The sequence below is a fragment of the Carassius carassius genome, chromosome 28, assembly GCF_963082965.1.
Source record: "Carassius carassius chromosome 28, fCarCar2.1, whole genome shotgun sequence".
NCBI lineage: Eukaryota > Metazoa > Chordata > Actinopteri > Cypriniformes > Cyprinidae > Carassius > Carassius carassius.
In genome coordinates this window covers 13,771,789-13,786,374 of record NC_081782.1, presented here as the reverse complement: position 1 = coordinate 13,786,374, position 14,586 = coordinate 13,771,789, and the positions used below count along the sequence as shown (strand labels likewise).

Genomic DNA, 14,586 nt, shown 5'->3' with positions numbered 1-14,586 from the left:
ACTTGGATTAATCATTAATTTTGACAGCACTATAATCTTTATTGTATATAGACAACCATACAAGGCTAATTGTTTTTTAGCCTCCACCAATGTTCTTGTCCATTGCCCTTGCAGATTCCTGCAGCTAAACTTGGATGTACATTTACATTCCATTAAAGGTTATTGATGACATGCCTCTGAAGTTTGACTTTTTGCACCATAACAATACTTATAGGCAACTATAGGGTGACCATATGAGCAATTTTCCCAGGACACGTCCTTACCAGGATTTTTATATTGCCTAAAATATCCAGATTTTGGCTGTTTGTGCTTTGCAGATCGATCATTGTATGGCATTCATAAGAGCTATAGAGAGCAGAGCAGACGGCTCCTTATGCATTAAAACCACTCTCTTGGTACTTTGGTGTCATACAATGATTGGTGCGCAGCGATGCTTCAAGTTGAATGAACGAACAAACACCTAACATGTACGTGTATTTGCGTTACTCTGATCGTTCTCTGTAGATCTCACCTTATCACACGCCACGATTGGTTGATTATGTAACATACCTGCATGTTATTGGTCAAACTACTTTGGATGTTTTAGGCAATATAGAAATTCTGGCAAGGACGCGTCCTGGGAAAATGGCTCATATGGTCACCCTAGGCAACTAGTCATCATTTCTCTAGTTCTTTAATGTATTTGCATTGTACTAAAGTACATTCATTTTCAATGGGCATATATGTGGCTGAAACAGGTAGCCTAGTGCATCCCAAATTTTTCAACATGAACATTTTAATATAACATTATAGTCATTATGGCCTATGGCTTTTAGAATAATGTTTTTTTGAGGAGGTGGGGTAGTGCACAATAAGCCCCTGTGGCGCGGCCTAAGCTTTTGTTCTTAATGGCATTTTTTTCCCTTACATTACTTTTACTTTTATACTTTAAGTAGTTTTTTAAACCAGTACTTTTACACTTTTACTTGAGTAAAAAGCTTGAGTTGATACTTCAACTTCTACAAAAGTCTTTTTAAACCCTAGTATCTCTACTTCTACTCAAGTAATAAATGTCAATACTTTAGACACCACTGTTAGCATGTTGCTAGGATAGATAGATAGATAGATAGATAGATAGATAGATAGATAGATAGATAGATAGATAGATTAGAAATATTAGATGAGTAGATAGATACGTAGATAGATAGATAGAAACAGTCTAACAGTCATGACTAGCAGGTCGCTAGCATGTTACTAGCATGATTAGCATGTTTGCTAGCATTATTAGCATGTTGCTAGCATGTCGCTAGCATGTTTCTAGCATGATTAGCATATTGCTACCATGTCGCTAACATGATTAGCATGTTTCTAGCATTATTAGCATGTTACTAGCATGTCGTTAGCATGTTGGTAGCATGATTAGCATGTTGCTAGCCTGTTTCTAGCATGATTTAACATGTTGCTAACATGTTTCTAGCATGATTAGCATGTTGCTAGCATGTTTCTAGCATGATTAGCATATTGCTACCATGTCGCTAACATGATTAGCATGTTGCTAGCATGTTTCTAGCATTATTAGCATGTTGCTAGCATGTTGGTAGCATGATTAGCATGTTGCTAGCCTGTTTCTAGCATGATTTAACATGTTGCTAACATGTTTTTAGCATGATTAGCATGTTGCTAGCATGTTTCTATCATGATTAGCATGTTGTTAGTATGACGCTAGCATGTTTCTAGCATGATTAGCATGTTGCTAGCATGTTTCTATCATGATTAGCACGTTACTAGTATGACGCTAGCATGTTGCTAGCATGATTAACATGTTGCTATCATGTTTCTAGCATGATTAACATGTTGCTAACATGTTTCTAGCATGAGTAGCATGTTTGTTAGTATGTTACTAGCATTTCGTTAGCATGATTAACATGTTCCTAGCATGATTAGTATTGTTGCTAACATAATTAGCATGTTGCTAGCATGTTTCTAACATGAATTACATGTTGCTAGCATGTTGCTAGCATGACTAGCATGTCTCTAGCATGTTGCTAGCATGATTAGTAAAGTCAATGTCAATGTCACCTTTATTTATATAGCGCTTTAAACAAAATACATTGCGTCAAAGCAACTGAACAACATTCATTAGGAAAACAGTGTCAATAATGCAAAAATGAGAGTTAAAGGCAGTTCATCATTGGATTCAGTTATGTCATCTCTGTTCAGTTAAATAGTGTCTGTGCATTTATTTGCAATCAAGTCAACGATATCGCTGTAGATGAAGTGTCCCCAACTAAGCAAGCCAGAGGCGACAGCGGCAAGGAACCGAAACTCCATCGGTGACAGAATGGAGAAAAAAACCTTGGGAGAAACCAGGCTCAGTTGGGGGGCCAGTTCTCCTCTGACCAGACGAAACCAGTAGTTCAATTCCAGACTGCAGCAAAGTCAGATTGTGCAGAAGAATCATCTGTTTCCTGTGGTCTTGTCCTGGTGCTCCTCTGAGACAAGGTCTTTACAGGGGATCTGTATCTGGGGCTCTAGTTGTCCTGGTCTCCGCTGTCTTTCAGGGATGTAGAGGTCCTTTCTAGGTGCTGATCCACCATCTGGTCTGGATACGTACTGGATCCGGGTGACTGCAGTGACCCTCTGATCTGGACACAGACTGGATCTGGTGGCCACGGTGACCTCGGAACAAGAGAGAAACAGACAAATATTAGTGTAGATGCCATTCTTCTAATGATGTAGCAAGTACATAGGTTGTTATGGGAAGTGTTTCCGGTTCCGGTTTACCTAATTAATGCAGCCTAAAAATCCTTTAACGGATTTGGATAATAAAAGCATATTAGTATGTTATGTGTATGCCAGGTTAAAGAGATGGGTCTTTAATCTAGATTTAAACTGCAAGAGTGTGTCTGCCTCCCGAACAATGTTAGGTAGGTTATTCCAGAGTTTGGGCGCCAAATAGGAAAAGGATCTGCCGCCTGCAGTTGATTTTGATATTCTAGGTATTATCAAATTGCCTGAGTTTTGAGAACGTAGCGGACGTAGAGGATTATAATGTAAAAGGAGCTCATTCAAATACTGAGGTGCTAAACCATTCAGGGCTTTATAAGTAATAAGCAATATTTTAAAATCTATGCGATGCTTGATAGGGAGCCAGTGCAGTGTTGACAGGACCGGGCTAATATGGTCATACTTTCTGGTTCTAGTAAGAACTCTTGCTGCTGCATTTTGGACTAGCTGTAGTTTGTTTACTAAGCGTGCAGAACAACCACCCAATAAAGCATTACAATAATCTAACCTTGAGGTCATAAATGCATGGATTAACATTTCTGCATTTGACATTGAGAGCATAGGCCGTAATTTAGATATATTTTTGAGATGGAAAAATGCAGTTTTACAAATGCTAGAAACGTGGCTTTCTAAGGAAAGATTGCGATCAAGTAGCACACCTAGGTTCCTAACTGATGATGAAGAATTGACAGAGCAACCATCAAGTCTTAGACAGTGTTCTAGGTTATTACAAGCAGAGTTTTTAGGTCCTATAATTAACACCTCTGTTTTTTCAGAATTTAGCAGTAAGAAATTACTCGTCATCCAGTTTTTTATATCGACTATGCAATCCATTAGTTTTTCAAATTGGTGTGTTTCACCGGGCTGCGAAGAAATATAGAGCTGAGTATCATCAGCATAACAGTGAAAGCTAAGAGTAAAGTGACTAGCATGTTTCAAAACTACTTTAAAACCATGTTAAAAACATGTTTCTAACCTGATTATCAAGTTACTAACATGTTGTTAACATGTTTCTATGATAATCTAGCTAAAACCAGTTGATTTAGTAAAGAAAACCAACTAAAACCAGCTAAGACCAGCTAAGGCCAGCGTGACAGTGGCCAAAACCACTTTAAACCATGTTAGAAGTATGTTTCTAGTCTGATTAACAAGTAACTAGCATGTTATTAACATTTTTCTATACTAAACCAGCTAAAACCAGTTTATTCAATAAAGAAAACCAGCTAAGACTACATAAGGACAGCGTGACAATGTCCAAAACCACTTCAAAGCCATGTTAAAGGCATGTTTCTAGTCTGATTAGTGAGTAACTAGCATGTTGTTAGCATGTTTCTATGCTAATCCGGCCAAAACCAGCTAAAACCAGTGGATTCAGTAAAACCCAGCTAAGACCGGTGTGAGAGTGGTCAAAACCACTTAAAAACCAGCTTTGGAGACTAGCTAAAACAACTGATCAGCTTAGGCTGGTTTTAGCTGTATTCTCAGTAGAGAGTCTTATTTTGTAAAAGTTTGTACCCCCTCAATGAAAGTCTATGGGATTTAAGGTGGTTTTGGTAGTCTGTGCCCGGTTGCATGAAACTCCTTAAGCTAAGAAATCCCTTAGATATAAGGTTAAGGGTACCCTTAGTGAAACTTGGGTTGCAAGAAAAAACCCTAAGGGTTTCCTTAAGGAACTTAAGGCTGTTATTAAGTTTTTCCCCTTAATTATCTAAGTGTTCCCTTAAGCGTTGCTACAAAGTCCTTAGTGGCCATTTCATCTTAATAAATTTAAGGGACCAAAACAGCTCCCTTAAGTCAACTTAAACTCAAAATACGATGGTTGATTTAGTGTTAATTGACGAGGAGGAAATACCAAGGCATGTTTTTAATGATCGTAATAATCCCTTGGAGACGATGAATGGTTGATGAAAGGCTGAAAAGTATTATTATTATTATTATTATTATAACCACTTACGAAAACAATAATTGCCTTTTCCTCCTCTGTCCAGTTTAGTTTACGTTTTTTTTGGTTTTCTGTTAAGTTTGTACTCTCCATAGCAAAAATATATTAATACAAGTGTGATTTTAGCAAGGGTTTGGCTTTGTGGTTCGTTATGTTCTGTTTACTGTTAGAGGTAGTAACTACAGCAACCGCGTCGATCTTTGCCGTATGTTGTCAGAAACTACTGTGAAACGCTTAGTATAAACACTAAGGTAAGGGTGACAGTTAAGAGGTTTCTTGCAACGCTCTTAATGAAATCCCTTACCTCAGGGATTTTTTTCTTCCTCAGGGAAACCCTCACTTAAGGAGTTTCATGCAACCGGGCACTGGTTTAAGAAAACCATAAGCCGGAACAGTTAGAAAAGATATAGCAACCCGAGTCAGACCAGTCTTGAAAGCTCTAGGAGGAGATAGTGTTTAAAATTTGGCTCAGAATAATAATAATAATATTAAATATTAGATCAGTAAGTTGGCTTTTTCAAGCCAACTTAATAAATTTAAGAAGGATTTCAGTAAGTTGGCTTTCTCAAGCCAACTTAATTAACCCTCTGATGAAGTGACAGTATATTTACAGATTTCAGAAATGTATTTTGGTTGTTTACCAAGACGTTAGTGATTCCAGATACCTTGCTGATGGCTTACAATGTTGTGACTTGCAGAGGATTACTTTCTCACTTGAGTAAAGGATGAAACCCACTCTGAAGTGTATTATTCATGACATGAAATATGCAAAAGATTAGGGAGGACTTTGTTGTGGATTTGCATGTACTGTTGTCCTCAATTTCTTGTTTGATTGTCTGCACCATCTGCAGGAGGCTGAGAGCAATCGACTGTGTCGACGATTACAGCTAAAGGACATCATCCCTGCAGAGATGCAGAGGTTCACCAAGTACCCTTTACTGATGGACAACATTGCCACGTTCACAGGTACTCTCCCTCTTCATGCAACCAGTCTTTTTAAAGCATTGTGTTGCAGCAAGGTTCACATTAAAGTTAAGTGAAAGCTTGTTCTACAAAATATTTTAACCAAATTCAGCACAAAAACATTTAAAAACAAAATGGCAATGTTTAAGATTGACATCCAAGTTTAGCAACAGGTGTGACTCCTGTTCTGCTGTGCACTTAAAACCGAAGGAGAACGAGGGAGAACATCTGTTCTGTCATTTTCTCTTACCCAGAAGGGGTTGTCAATCATAGCATTGCTGATTGACAGCAAAAAAAATATTTGTTACACTCTCACCTCATGCCATAGGTATGTCAGTGACGTGACATGTAGCTAGTTGTTAACTAGAACAACCAAACTCATTAAAAATTCAGTTATGAGCCCTAAAAATGTTAAGGAAGTCACTTCCGTTATTGAATGCAGGTGACGGGCCTTTTTTTGTTTTTTTGGGGGTTTTTTTTGTATAAGACCTAAAGACAACAATTAATTTCAACACGGACAAGAAGACATGAAGGAATGTTTTCATGAGCAGCAAATCAGAATATTAGAATGATTTCTGAAGGATCGCATGACACTCAAGACTGGACTAATGAAGCTGAATATTCAGCTTTGCATCACAGTGATAAATTACCATTTAATATATATATATATATAATTTAGCAGATGCTTTTATCCAAAGCGACTTACAGTGCATTCAAGCGATCAATTTTTACCTATCATGTGTTCCCGGGGAATCAAACCCCCAACATTGTGCTTGTTAACGCAATGCTCTACCACTTGAACCACAGGAACACTATATAATAATATATAACTATTTTAAATTGAAATACTTTCAAATAAACTAATTTAATAAGATACTTTAATAGTATAAAATATTTATTAATATTTATATTGTAATATTTTTAGTATACATTTTAAATTTTAAGTAATTTTGTGCTTTTGTTTTACTTTTTTCAGCTTTGCCATTAGTCATAAAATACCATTTAAAATATATTTTAAAAAATTAATTTAAATTTAAATATTTCAAAATAAACAAATCTTATTTATTAATAAAAGAAAAGTAAAAATTTTTATTTAAATACATTCATACAAATCTATATTATATATAGATAAAAAAAAAACTACTCAGATTTGGTTTTTATTTCTCATTTTACATGTTGTCATTTTGTAAGATCATTTTATTTTCCATCAATTTTTTTTCCGCGGATTCCCATCACCCCTTGCAACCCCTACATTTTGGGGAAAGTAAGGATTATTCTTGATAGATATATATGTATGTATATGTGGACAGAGTATATATGTTTGACAAATAAGGAGTCAGACGCTCATCTTTAATAGTGTTGGCTCTTCAAAAAGCATTTACTGTCTGGACAACAACCATTAGTAAATTAGGGCTATGCCAGCTCTTAAATCCCCATTAATATTCTGAAACATTCTGTGGCGGGAACCGCACACTTTCAAAGTGTCTCTCACATTATTTGGCAGACGTGTTAAATTGTGGCTCACTTGGCATTGTCAGAGAAAGGCATCAAAATCTAAAGTATAACTAGTGATTAAGGAGGAGGTGGTCCTCCTCATATTCATCGGCACTTGGCAATAGTCTCAGTGCTGGGCACTAGAGGAAATAGAGGGCACTTGGCTGGCCAGGATGTTCTTAAAGAGTTGATTAGTCTCTTCTTGAAACGTGTGTGCATGTACGTTATGTATCGTCTTTACCGACAGATGAGTCAGAGGAGAAAGACAAAGTGAGACGAGCAGCCGAATGCTGTCGGCACATTCTCAGCCACGTCAACCAGTCTGTGAAGGAGTCCGAGAATAAACAGGTAAGCACTCAGTGTAACTCTTTCTCCTGGCTCCAGGTAGGCAGACTTTATAGCCTCAGGTCAGCTTAAAGGAAAGACTGGAAAACCTAAAATTAATGATTGACAGAATTCATCTTTAGGGTGAAAGTTCTAAGTCATCTTACATAAGCCCTGAAACTGCTCTTAGAGTAGAAACATGATGATCCAACCTGCTGGAGATCATCCATAAGAAAATTCATTAATAAGACTCCTTCTAGGAAAATCTGTTCTTCTCCAGGATCTGCAGTGTATTTCTTAAACGATAGTGGCTTTAAAGGTCTTTTATATTTTATTTTAGGGTGGCTAAATTCATTAGAGGTCAGCCAATGTTAATGGATTCTTCAGCATAAATATGTATTGTGTTTGTGTCCCACAGAGACTGGAGGACTACCAGAGACGACTGGACCTCTCTTCCCTCAAGCAGAGCGAGAACCCCATGATCTCGGAGTTCAAGGTTAGTGCTTATCATACAGATTTGTCTAGGTTTTTCCCTAGAAAACCTTATTTGAGGAGCAGACAATAGCAGGGTTTCCCACAAGTCTCTCTGTCATGCGGACCGATGTCAATCATATTTGTGCGTCTGAGATTTATTTTTAGGAAGACAACATTGTGAGGAGCTAAAGTCAGTGTTTTTTTTTTTCAGACAGACAAAAATATGGTTGGCTTGGCATCCTTTTAGTTTTTGTATCTTGGAGACAATTTTTTTTATTTAATTTATACAAACTTAATCCAAACCCAATCCATGTATGGTTTTAAATTCAAATAAAAATAGATTTAATTGTTTCAGTCTAAAGGTTTCAGTCAGATTAAAGCTTTTATTATTCAGGGCATGACATGACCAGAAAAATTTATTAATTTATTATTAATAATTTAGTACATTTTTAATATTTTTTTAATTAGCTTTTTTTTTTTAAGTTTCAGTTTTTATGTGCTTCATTTTTAATACATTTTTAATTTTTAATACATTTTATTTCAGTTATTTGCCAAGGCAATATTTCTCATTTTTAAGTTTTTATTCTGTAGTATTTAAATTTGTTCTAGTTCAGCTATATTTTAACTAAAAAAGTAATCGTTTTTGTTGCTAGCATTCATAATTGTATTTTGTGATTGACTCAGAGTAAGGAAGTTTTTGCCTAATTTAATTTTGATCTTTATTAACAGATTGAAACTCTTCTATTGGTTTATTATTTTTCTATCTCTGATTGAATAGCATCCATAAAAAGTTCAATTTCAAATGTACCCTTTAACGTTCATATGTGGCATTCACAATGTAGTAACTAATCTAGATGGGGGACATTTATCACCCTCTCTGAAAATGTGGACCCAGTTTCATGTAAGAATCAGATTTGAAGAGCACATCTAAATCGGGTTCTGTATGAATGAAACTTACAAGTCCTTTCTACAATGAGGATTTTAAGGATCCAAGTTGCTCATTAATTTCTTGTCCCGCAGAACCTGGATCTCACTAAAAAGAAGATGGTCCACGAGGGTCCTCTGTCCTGGAAGATTAACAAAGACAAAACTATTGGTAAGCCACTGCACTCAAACTTCCCAAAAGCTTGGTGTCTTTATGATTGTATAATAACACTAGTTTCTGTTTTTGCATCAGAGCTGTATACTTTACTCCTGGAAGACATCCTGGTGTTGTTGCAGAAGCAGGACGAGCGTTTCATTCTCAGGTGTCACAGCAAGAACCTTGCAGGAACGGCTGACACAAAACACATATTCAGTCCCATCATCAAACTCAGCACTGTGCTGGTGCGCTCGGTGGCAACAGGTGGGCATCTGACTTCTCATTTGTCAAAAGTACACACTCTCCCCACATGTATTTCAAGTATGAATCCTTACAGGGTTCCTTGATTTCCCCACACAGATAACAGATCATTCTTTGTAATCTCCATGTCCAAAAACGGAGCACAGATTTATGAGCTGATGGCACAAACAGTGTCCGAGCAGAGAATGTAAGTTTTCACATTTTTGCAATCCACTACTCTCTCGTTTATAGAGCAGCGTTAATTGTCTTTTATACCAGGTGGCAACGGCAGATTGCTCAGAGGGCAGATGTTATAAACGCCAAACCCCACAGCGTCATTCCTTTGCCTCAGCACGAGTGAGTTCCTCTCTACTTACTACATAATTTATATCTTTTTATCTTTGATTTTCAAAATCTTAGTCTGGGACGAGAGTAACAATACAATCTATGCATAAAATGCATTAGAATGTAGCAAATATAAACGATAAAAGCCTTCACCTTACATAATAGTTCCTTTGTTTTCTAGTGGTGACAGAGACGGTGTAGAGTTAAACAAGTTCAGCAAAGGCTCCGAACGGATCTCCACAGGAAGCATCCAGTCCGCGGGTAGCTGTGCATGCACAAACGCTCCTCTGATTGTACAAGGGTTGATTGCCACCATACCCAACTCGAGCCTTCATCATCTGTCCTCAGAGAAAGACAGTGAAATTTCACCCACGGCAGCCCTCCGAGATTGTGTCCCGGAAGCCAACCCTGGGGAAGAGGACCAGGTCCCGAGAGCTGCCAGGGATGGCTCGTATCTGGACTCTGAACTCTTGAACGGCAGGGACGCAGACTCTCAGTCCTGTTTGTCTAAAGCAGATGAGGCTCTTAAAACCTGTAAGATTGCATTTAAAATGCATTACCTTACAAATGCATCACTTTCGTATTGTGCTTATTTTTGCCAACTTGAAATAATACATGTGAAATAATAATTTACATAATAAATTGTGCTTGCCAAACATCTTAACAATACCAGATTCCTAGAGCAACACATATACTTGAACTTGGGATCATCTCTATTTTAACATGAAGCTTTGTATGAGGTCAGCATGGGTCTTTTAGTATCTGAGGATCATGTTGGAAAGCAGTTTGTTTTAGTAATAAGTCTCATTGCTACAAATCAGTTCCCTTGATTGTTTTCAGTGAACCGATTTAAAAAAAGGCACACTAAATGGTTGTTTTACATCCCTGATATCTCCTCTAATATATTGAAATAAATCCATACTTAGGTGCATATTCCTTTTTTTTGTTAAAGGGATAGCCAACCTCAAAATGTTGGTAACCAAACTCTCACACCATGTTATTCAAGGAACTTTGTTCTAGAAACTAGTCAGCAGAGTAATTCCTAGAGAACAAATTTTCTCCCTGGGGCCGTTTTCCTGGTTGCATTCGCACTGGCAGCAGGAACTCTGAAGCGGTCGACAGCGATGTCTTTTTATAACGGAGATGGAGATGTAAACGCACAATTTACGAGATTGCAAAAGCAAAAAATTGGGCTAAGAGACAAATTTTTTTATGACAACTTGCAGTGTTACATATCATCGAAGCTGAGAAAAGTGCACACCACTGCAGACAACAGTTAAATGCAGTTATCGCTGTTTTCCAGTAAATATGTTCACATTGTTTTTGACGGGTGGCCGGTGTTTCGTGTGGGTTTGGCCAATCAGCGTACACTATCGTCACTTATAGTTCCTATAGAACTGTTAGAACCTGCTCTGAAGTAGGAGCTAATTTAGTTCCTCCAAATGGAGTTCCTAGCAGTAAAACTGTTCCTAGTTCCTGCGATGCGAACATGCCAAGAAGTGAGTAGTTCTAAAATTTGTTCAGGTACTATGAAAAGGTTCCCACGGTGTGAAGGGCCCTTATGTTATCAACATCTTCATTTCAGGTTGTTTTGGGGTAATGTAATAATTTAATAAGATCTGTGTGTACACATCATGATGTTTTTCAGTGGCGGCACTGAAGCAGGTGCTGGTGACCCAGCTGATGGCTCAGGATGAGGGCGAGCAATTGTGCCGATCGGCTGGCAGTCGTCTCCTCAGGACCACCTCTCTACGCACACCGGTGGAGCACAGCTCCATTCGCACCCCTAGTCGAGCTCAGGACTACACCTCTGGAGATACGGGCTTCTACGAGTGCCCAGAGGACTATGGTGAGTGTTTGACCAGGAAACTTCCCGAGTTAATGCCGGTTTATATGGAGAGGTGGACTGTCAAGATGTGGCATGGAGGGTATTACACATGCTCCGTCATCCAAGTGTCCCAGCTGATTGTGGTTGTGCTTTCCAGCAGCTTACCTGGTTCTGGAGGGGTACGGTGGCCCAGGCGAGAGCAGCACAGATGATGATATTCAGGTCCGGAGAAAGGAGTCGAGTTTGGCCCACAGCTGTGCTGCTGACTCGGGCATCAGCCTCAAGTTCTCCTCACCCTCCTCAGGCAGCACGTCCCGCCTCAGCAGACAGGTCCTCTCACATTTACGCTGCCTGCAGGCCAACCTCAACCACCTCAAGGTCGGTCTGCTCTCACCACTCTCAGTTCCACAATATATTCGGTATTTACAACATACTCACATATACAGTTTTTTTGAGGACATTAAATTCTTAAAGCTGGTCATTAGGCTAGTTTTGTCATTTGCATCAGGTTTTTTTTTTTTTTTTTCGTGAATTTTATATGTGTGTGTGTGTGTGTGTATATATATATACTTCACAAGTTTTTGGCCGCTATACTATATTTTTATTACTGATACAGATCATTTTTGTCTAATAACCAATATGTAGAAGTTATGGAATATTTTTTATTAATAAATGAATAATAAAATTTTATTTTATTTTTTTAAATATTGTCATTAATTAATTGTCATTTATAATTTTTGTGATTTATGCACAAGTGTGTTTGTGTGTGTGTGTATTATAAAAAAAATCAGTTTTCAAAATGTTATAGATTTATTTATTGATCTTTATTACATTAATAATAATTGTATCACTGTTCTTGATTTAATTAAAGTAATTATAAATAATTTATATGTATATAATTTATTAAAAAAATATTAAATTATATAAATGTATTAATGATTAATAAACAATTAATTGTTAAGAATTTCTTAATAGTAATAATATACATGCATTATAAAAATTTTGTTTAGAATAATACAATTATATTCATTTAATGAGCAATACTATCAATAAATATAATATATTAGTGCTGTCAAACGATTAATCGCATAAAAAATAAGTTTTTGTTTACATAATATATGTGTGTGCTGTGTAATTTATTTCTATATAAATGCAAGCACATACATGATAATATATTTAAATATAAATTAAATGAATAGAAATACATGTTAATATTTTCCAAATATATACTGTATGCATGTGTATTTATATATGCATAATAAATATACACCGTACGCACACATTATGTAAGCAAAAACTTTTATTTTGAATATAATTTATCTTTTGACATCACTAATAATTAATAATATAAATATTTTTTTTATTCTCATTTGAAACTATTATAGCTGTTTGAAAAATCTGTTAATTATCCAAATAACTTATCAAATAATAACTAATAATTTAGCCACCAGATATATATTAAAGAAACATTTTTTGAAGTTTATTGACCAATTATTAATGTTCATCAGTGTTTCTATACATTTAAGACCAAATTAATTTGGATCATACCTTTGTAATGTTTTTCAGGAGATGGAAACAAAATATTATAATCTACTTCGCCAAAGGCCGGTTGGCTCAGCCACAGATACGGACGAGAGCAGAGGTAACGTGAACACCGCAGTGACTGCTAAACATTTCACATCATCTGTTTCAGGATTATTCCATCATTCTGCTCGGTCTCATTCCTCCCACAGATAAGAAATTGGGTGGCAGAAGTTCCCAGCTCCTGTGATGAAGAGGGCATCGCATCTATCCATAACATGCTCCGCACAAGCCTGTCTTCCTCACTGCTGAACACCTCCATCCAAAAATGAGGGGAATATTCTAACAAGGCCTCTCGCTTCTGTCAGCACTCGTCAATTAGGGAAGACGGACTGTCTCCTCTCAGCCTTACCTGTCCCGAGTACATGTCCTCATTCCAACGAACGTGGGCAGCCCAGTGTCTTCTCCTTCCCCAGCAACCCTCGCTAAAGAAAGGAGAACCATACCAAAATGTACAAAGCTGTGTGTTTAGAAAATATATAAGTTGAGAAAGGATTTTTTTTTAACTAATAATGTATTAAGCTGTTTTTTTTTTTAAACCCAAGATGTATTTATTTTTCCTTTTTAGTGTTTTCCATGTTTCTCGCATGCTTCTGGCTGTTGAAACTCTTTAAGCTGTCTGTCGCTGTAGGCTCCAGTTTGACTGAACAGGGTGAGCGCTCCAGAATTCAGACTCTTTTTCTCCCCCACAATCTTTACGCGTGGAAGCCCAAGCTTGTGCAGTACATAAAGAGAAGTTTTTGCTCAAGGCCTCCCTCAGTTACTCCAGCCAGCTGACATTCCTCCCAGAGCCCTAGATTGATTCATTGGCCCCTGAGACCCTCCTGCTGAGATGAAGAGTGGATGGAGTCTGCAGCTACATTTTGATGACTGCAAAAAGAGAAGATTGGCCATCAGGATTGAAGGTGATGCAAAACCTGGAAATAAAGATGCAATGACAAAATCTTTATACTGATCAGTTTTGGCCATTTTTTTAAATGCAGGCGCTGGAGGAGTATAATGAGTGCATGTGCTGGAATGTTGGTGTCACAGAAAGGGAATTCAAGTAGCTTGTCAATCAAAATTGCATATAATAACTGAAACTCACTGTTGTGATTGTTTTTTAAAATGGACAAGAGCTTCTGGCAAGTTCCTCCTTAGGAGTTTAAGTAGTTTCATATTTCTTTTTCTTCACAACAAGTCAGGAAGCTTTTTAGTATTAGTGCTACTAAATGGAGAGCAAAGATTGCAAGCATAATTAATGCTCTAATTATGTGCCGCCACGGAGAATGATGGGAAATTTCGTTTGTTTTTGAACTTGTGCAAGCCTCTCTCCTCATAAACCAGCTGAATGAGTTGTGTTTTCTGGCAAGCTTTATCGTCATTCCTCATCAAGGGTACATAAAAAGGGTACAAACTAAATCGTACAGTCATCATTCACAGTTACGTTTTATGATCAATACCAATTTGCTTCTGCCCTGATTCTTTCCTTGACACACAACTAGTGTGCAAATTACACACTTGACTGTCGCTATAATGAAACTTTATAGAGCTTTCTGTGAGGGATTT

At 37.2% G+C, this 14,586-nt stretch overlaps 1 protein-coding gene across 5 annotated transcripts in view; it reads left to right on the top strand.

The window, feature by feature from the left end:
* Positions 1-13,987, top strand: part of LOC132108022 (rho guanine nucleotide exchange factor 12-like) — a 78,530-nt gene extending 64,543 nt beyond the window's left edge. For 3 of the 5 annotated variants that reach the window (XM_059514466.1, XM_059514465.1, XM_059514462.1), the window contains 13 exons: positions 5,560-5,674; positions 7,413-7,513; positions 7,908-7,985; positions 8,984-9,059; positions 9,141-9,308; positions 9,405-9,492; positions 9,564-9,641; positions 9,811-9,890; positions 9,978-10,163; positions 11,278-11,478; positions 11,615-11,835; positions 13,024-13,099; positions 13,191-13,987. In XM_059514466.1, the coding sequence (XP_059370449.1) occupies positions 5,560-5,674; positions 7,413-7,513; positions 7,908-7,985; positions 8,984-9,059; positions 9,141-9,308; positions 9,405-9,492; positions 9,564-9,641; positions 9,811-9,890; positions 9,978-10,163; positions 11,278-11,478; positions 11,615-11,835; positions 13,024-13,099; positions 13,191-13,228 (1,506 nt within the window). In that variant the 3' untranslated portion in view covers positions 13,229-13,987. The remainder of the gene's footprint in view (positions 1-5,559; positions 5,675-7,412; positions 7,514-7,907; positions 7,986-8,983; positions 9,060-9,140; positions 9,309-9,404; positions 9,493-9,563; positions 9,642-9,810; positions 9,891-9,977; positions 10,164-11,277; positions 11,479-11,614; positions 11,836-13,023; positions 13,100-13,190) is intronic. The other 2 variants (XR_009424396.1, XM_059514463.1) reach the window with 2 other exon arrangements.
* The last annotated feature ends 599 nt before the right edge of the window (positions 13,988-14,586 follow it).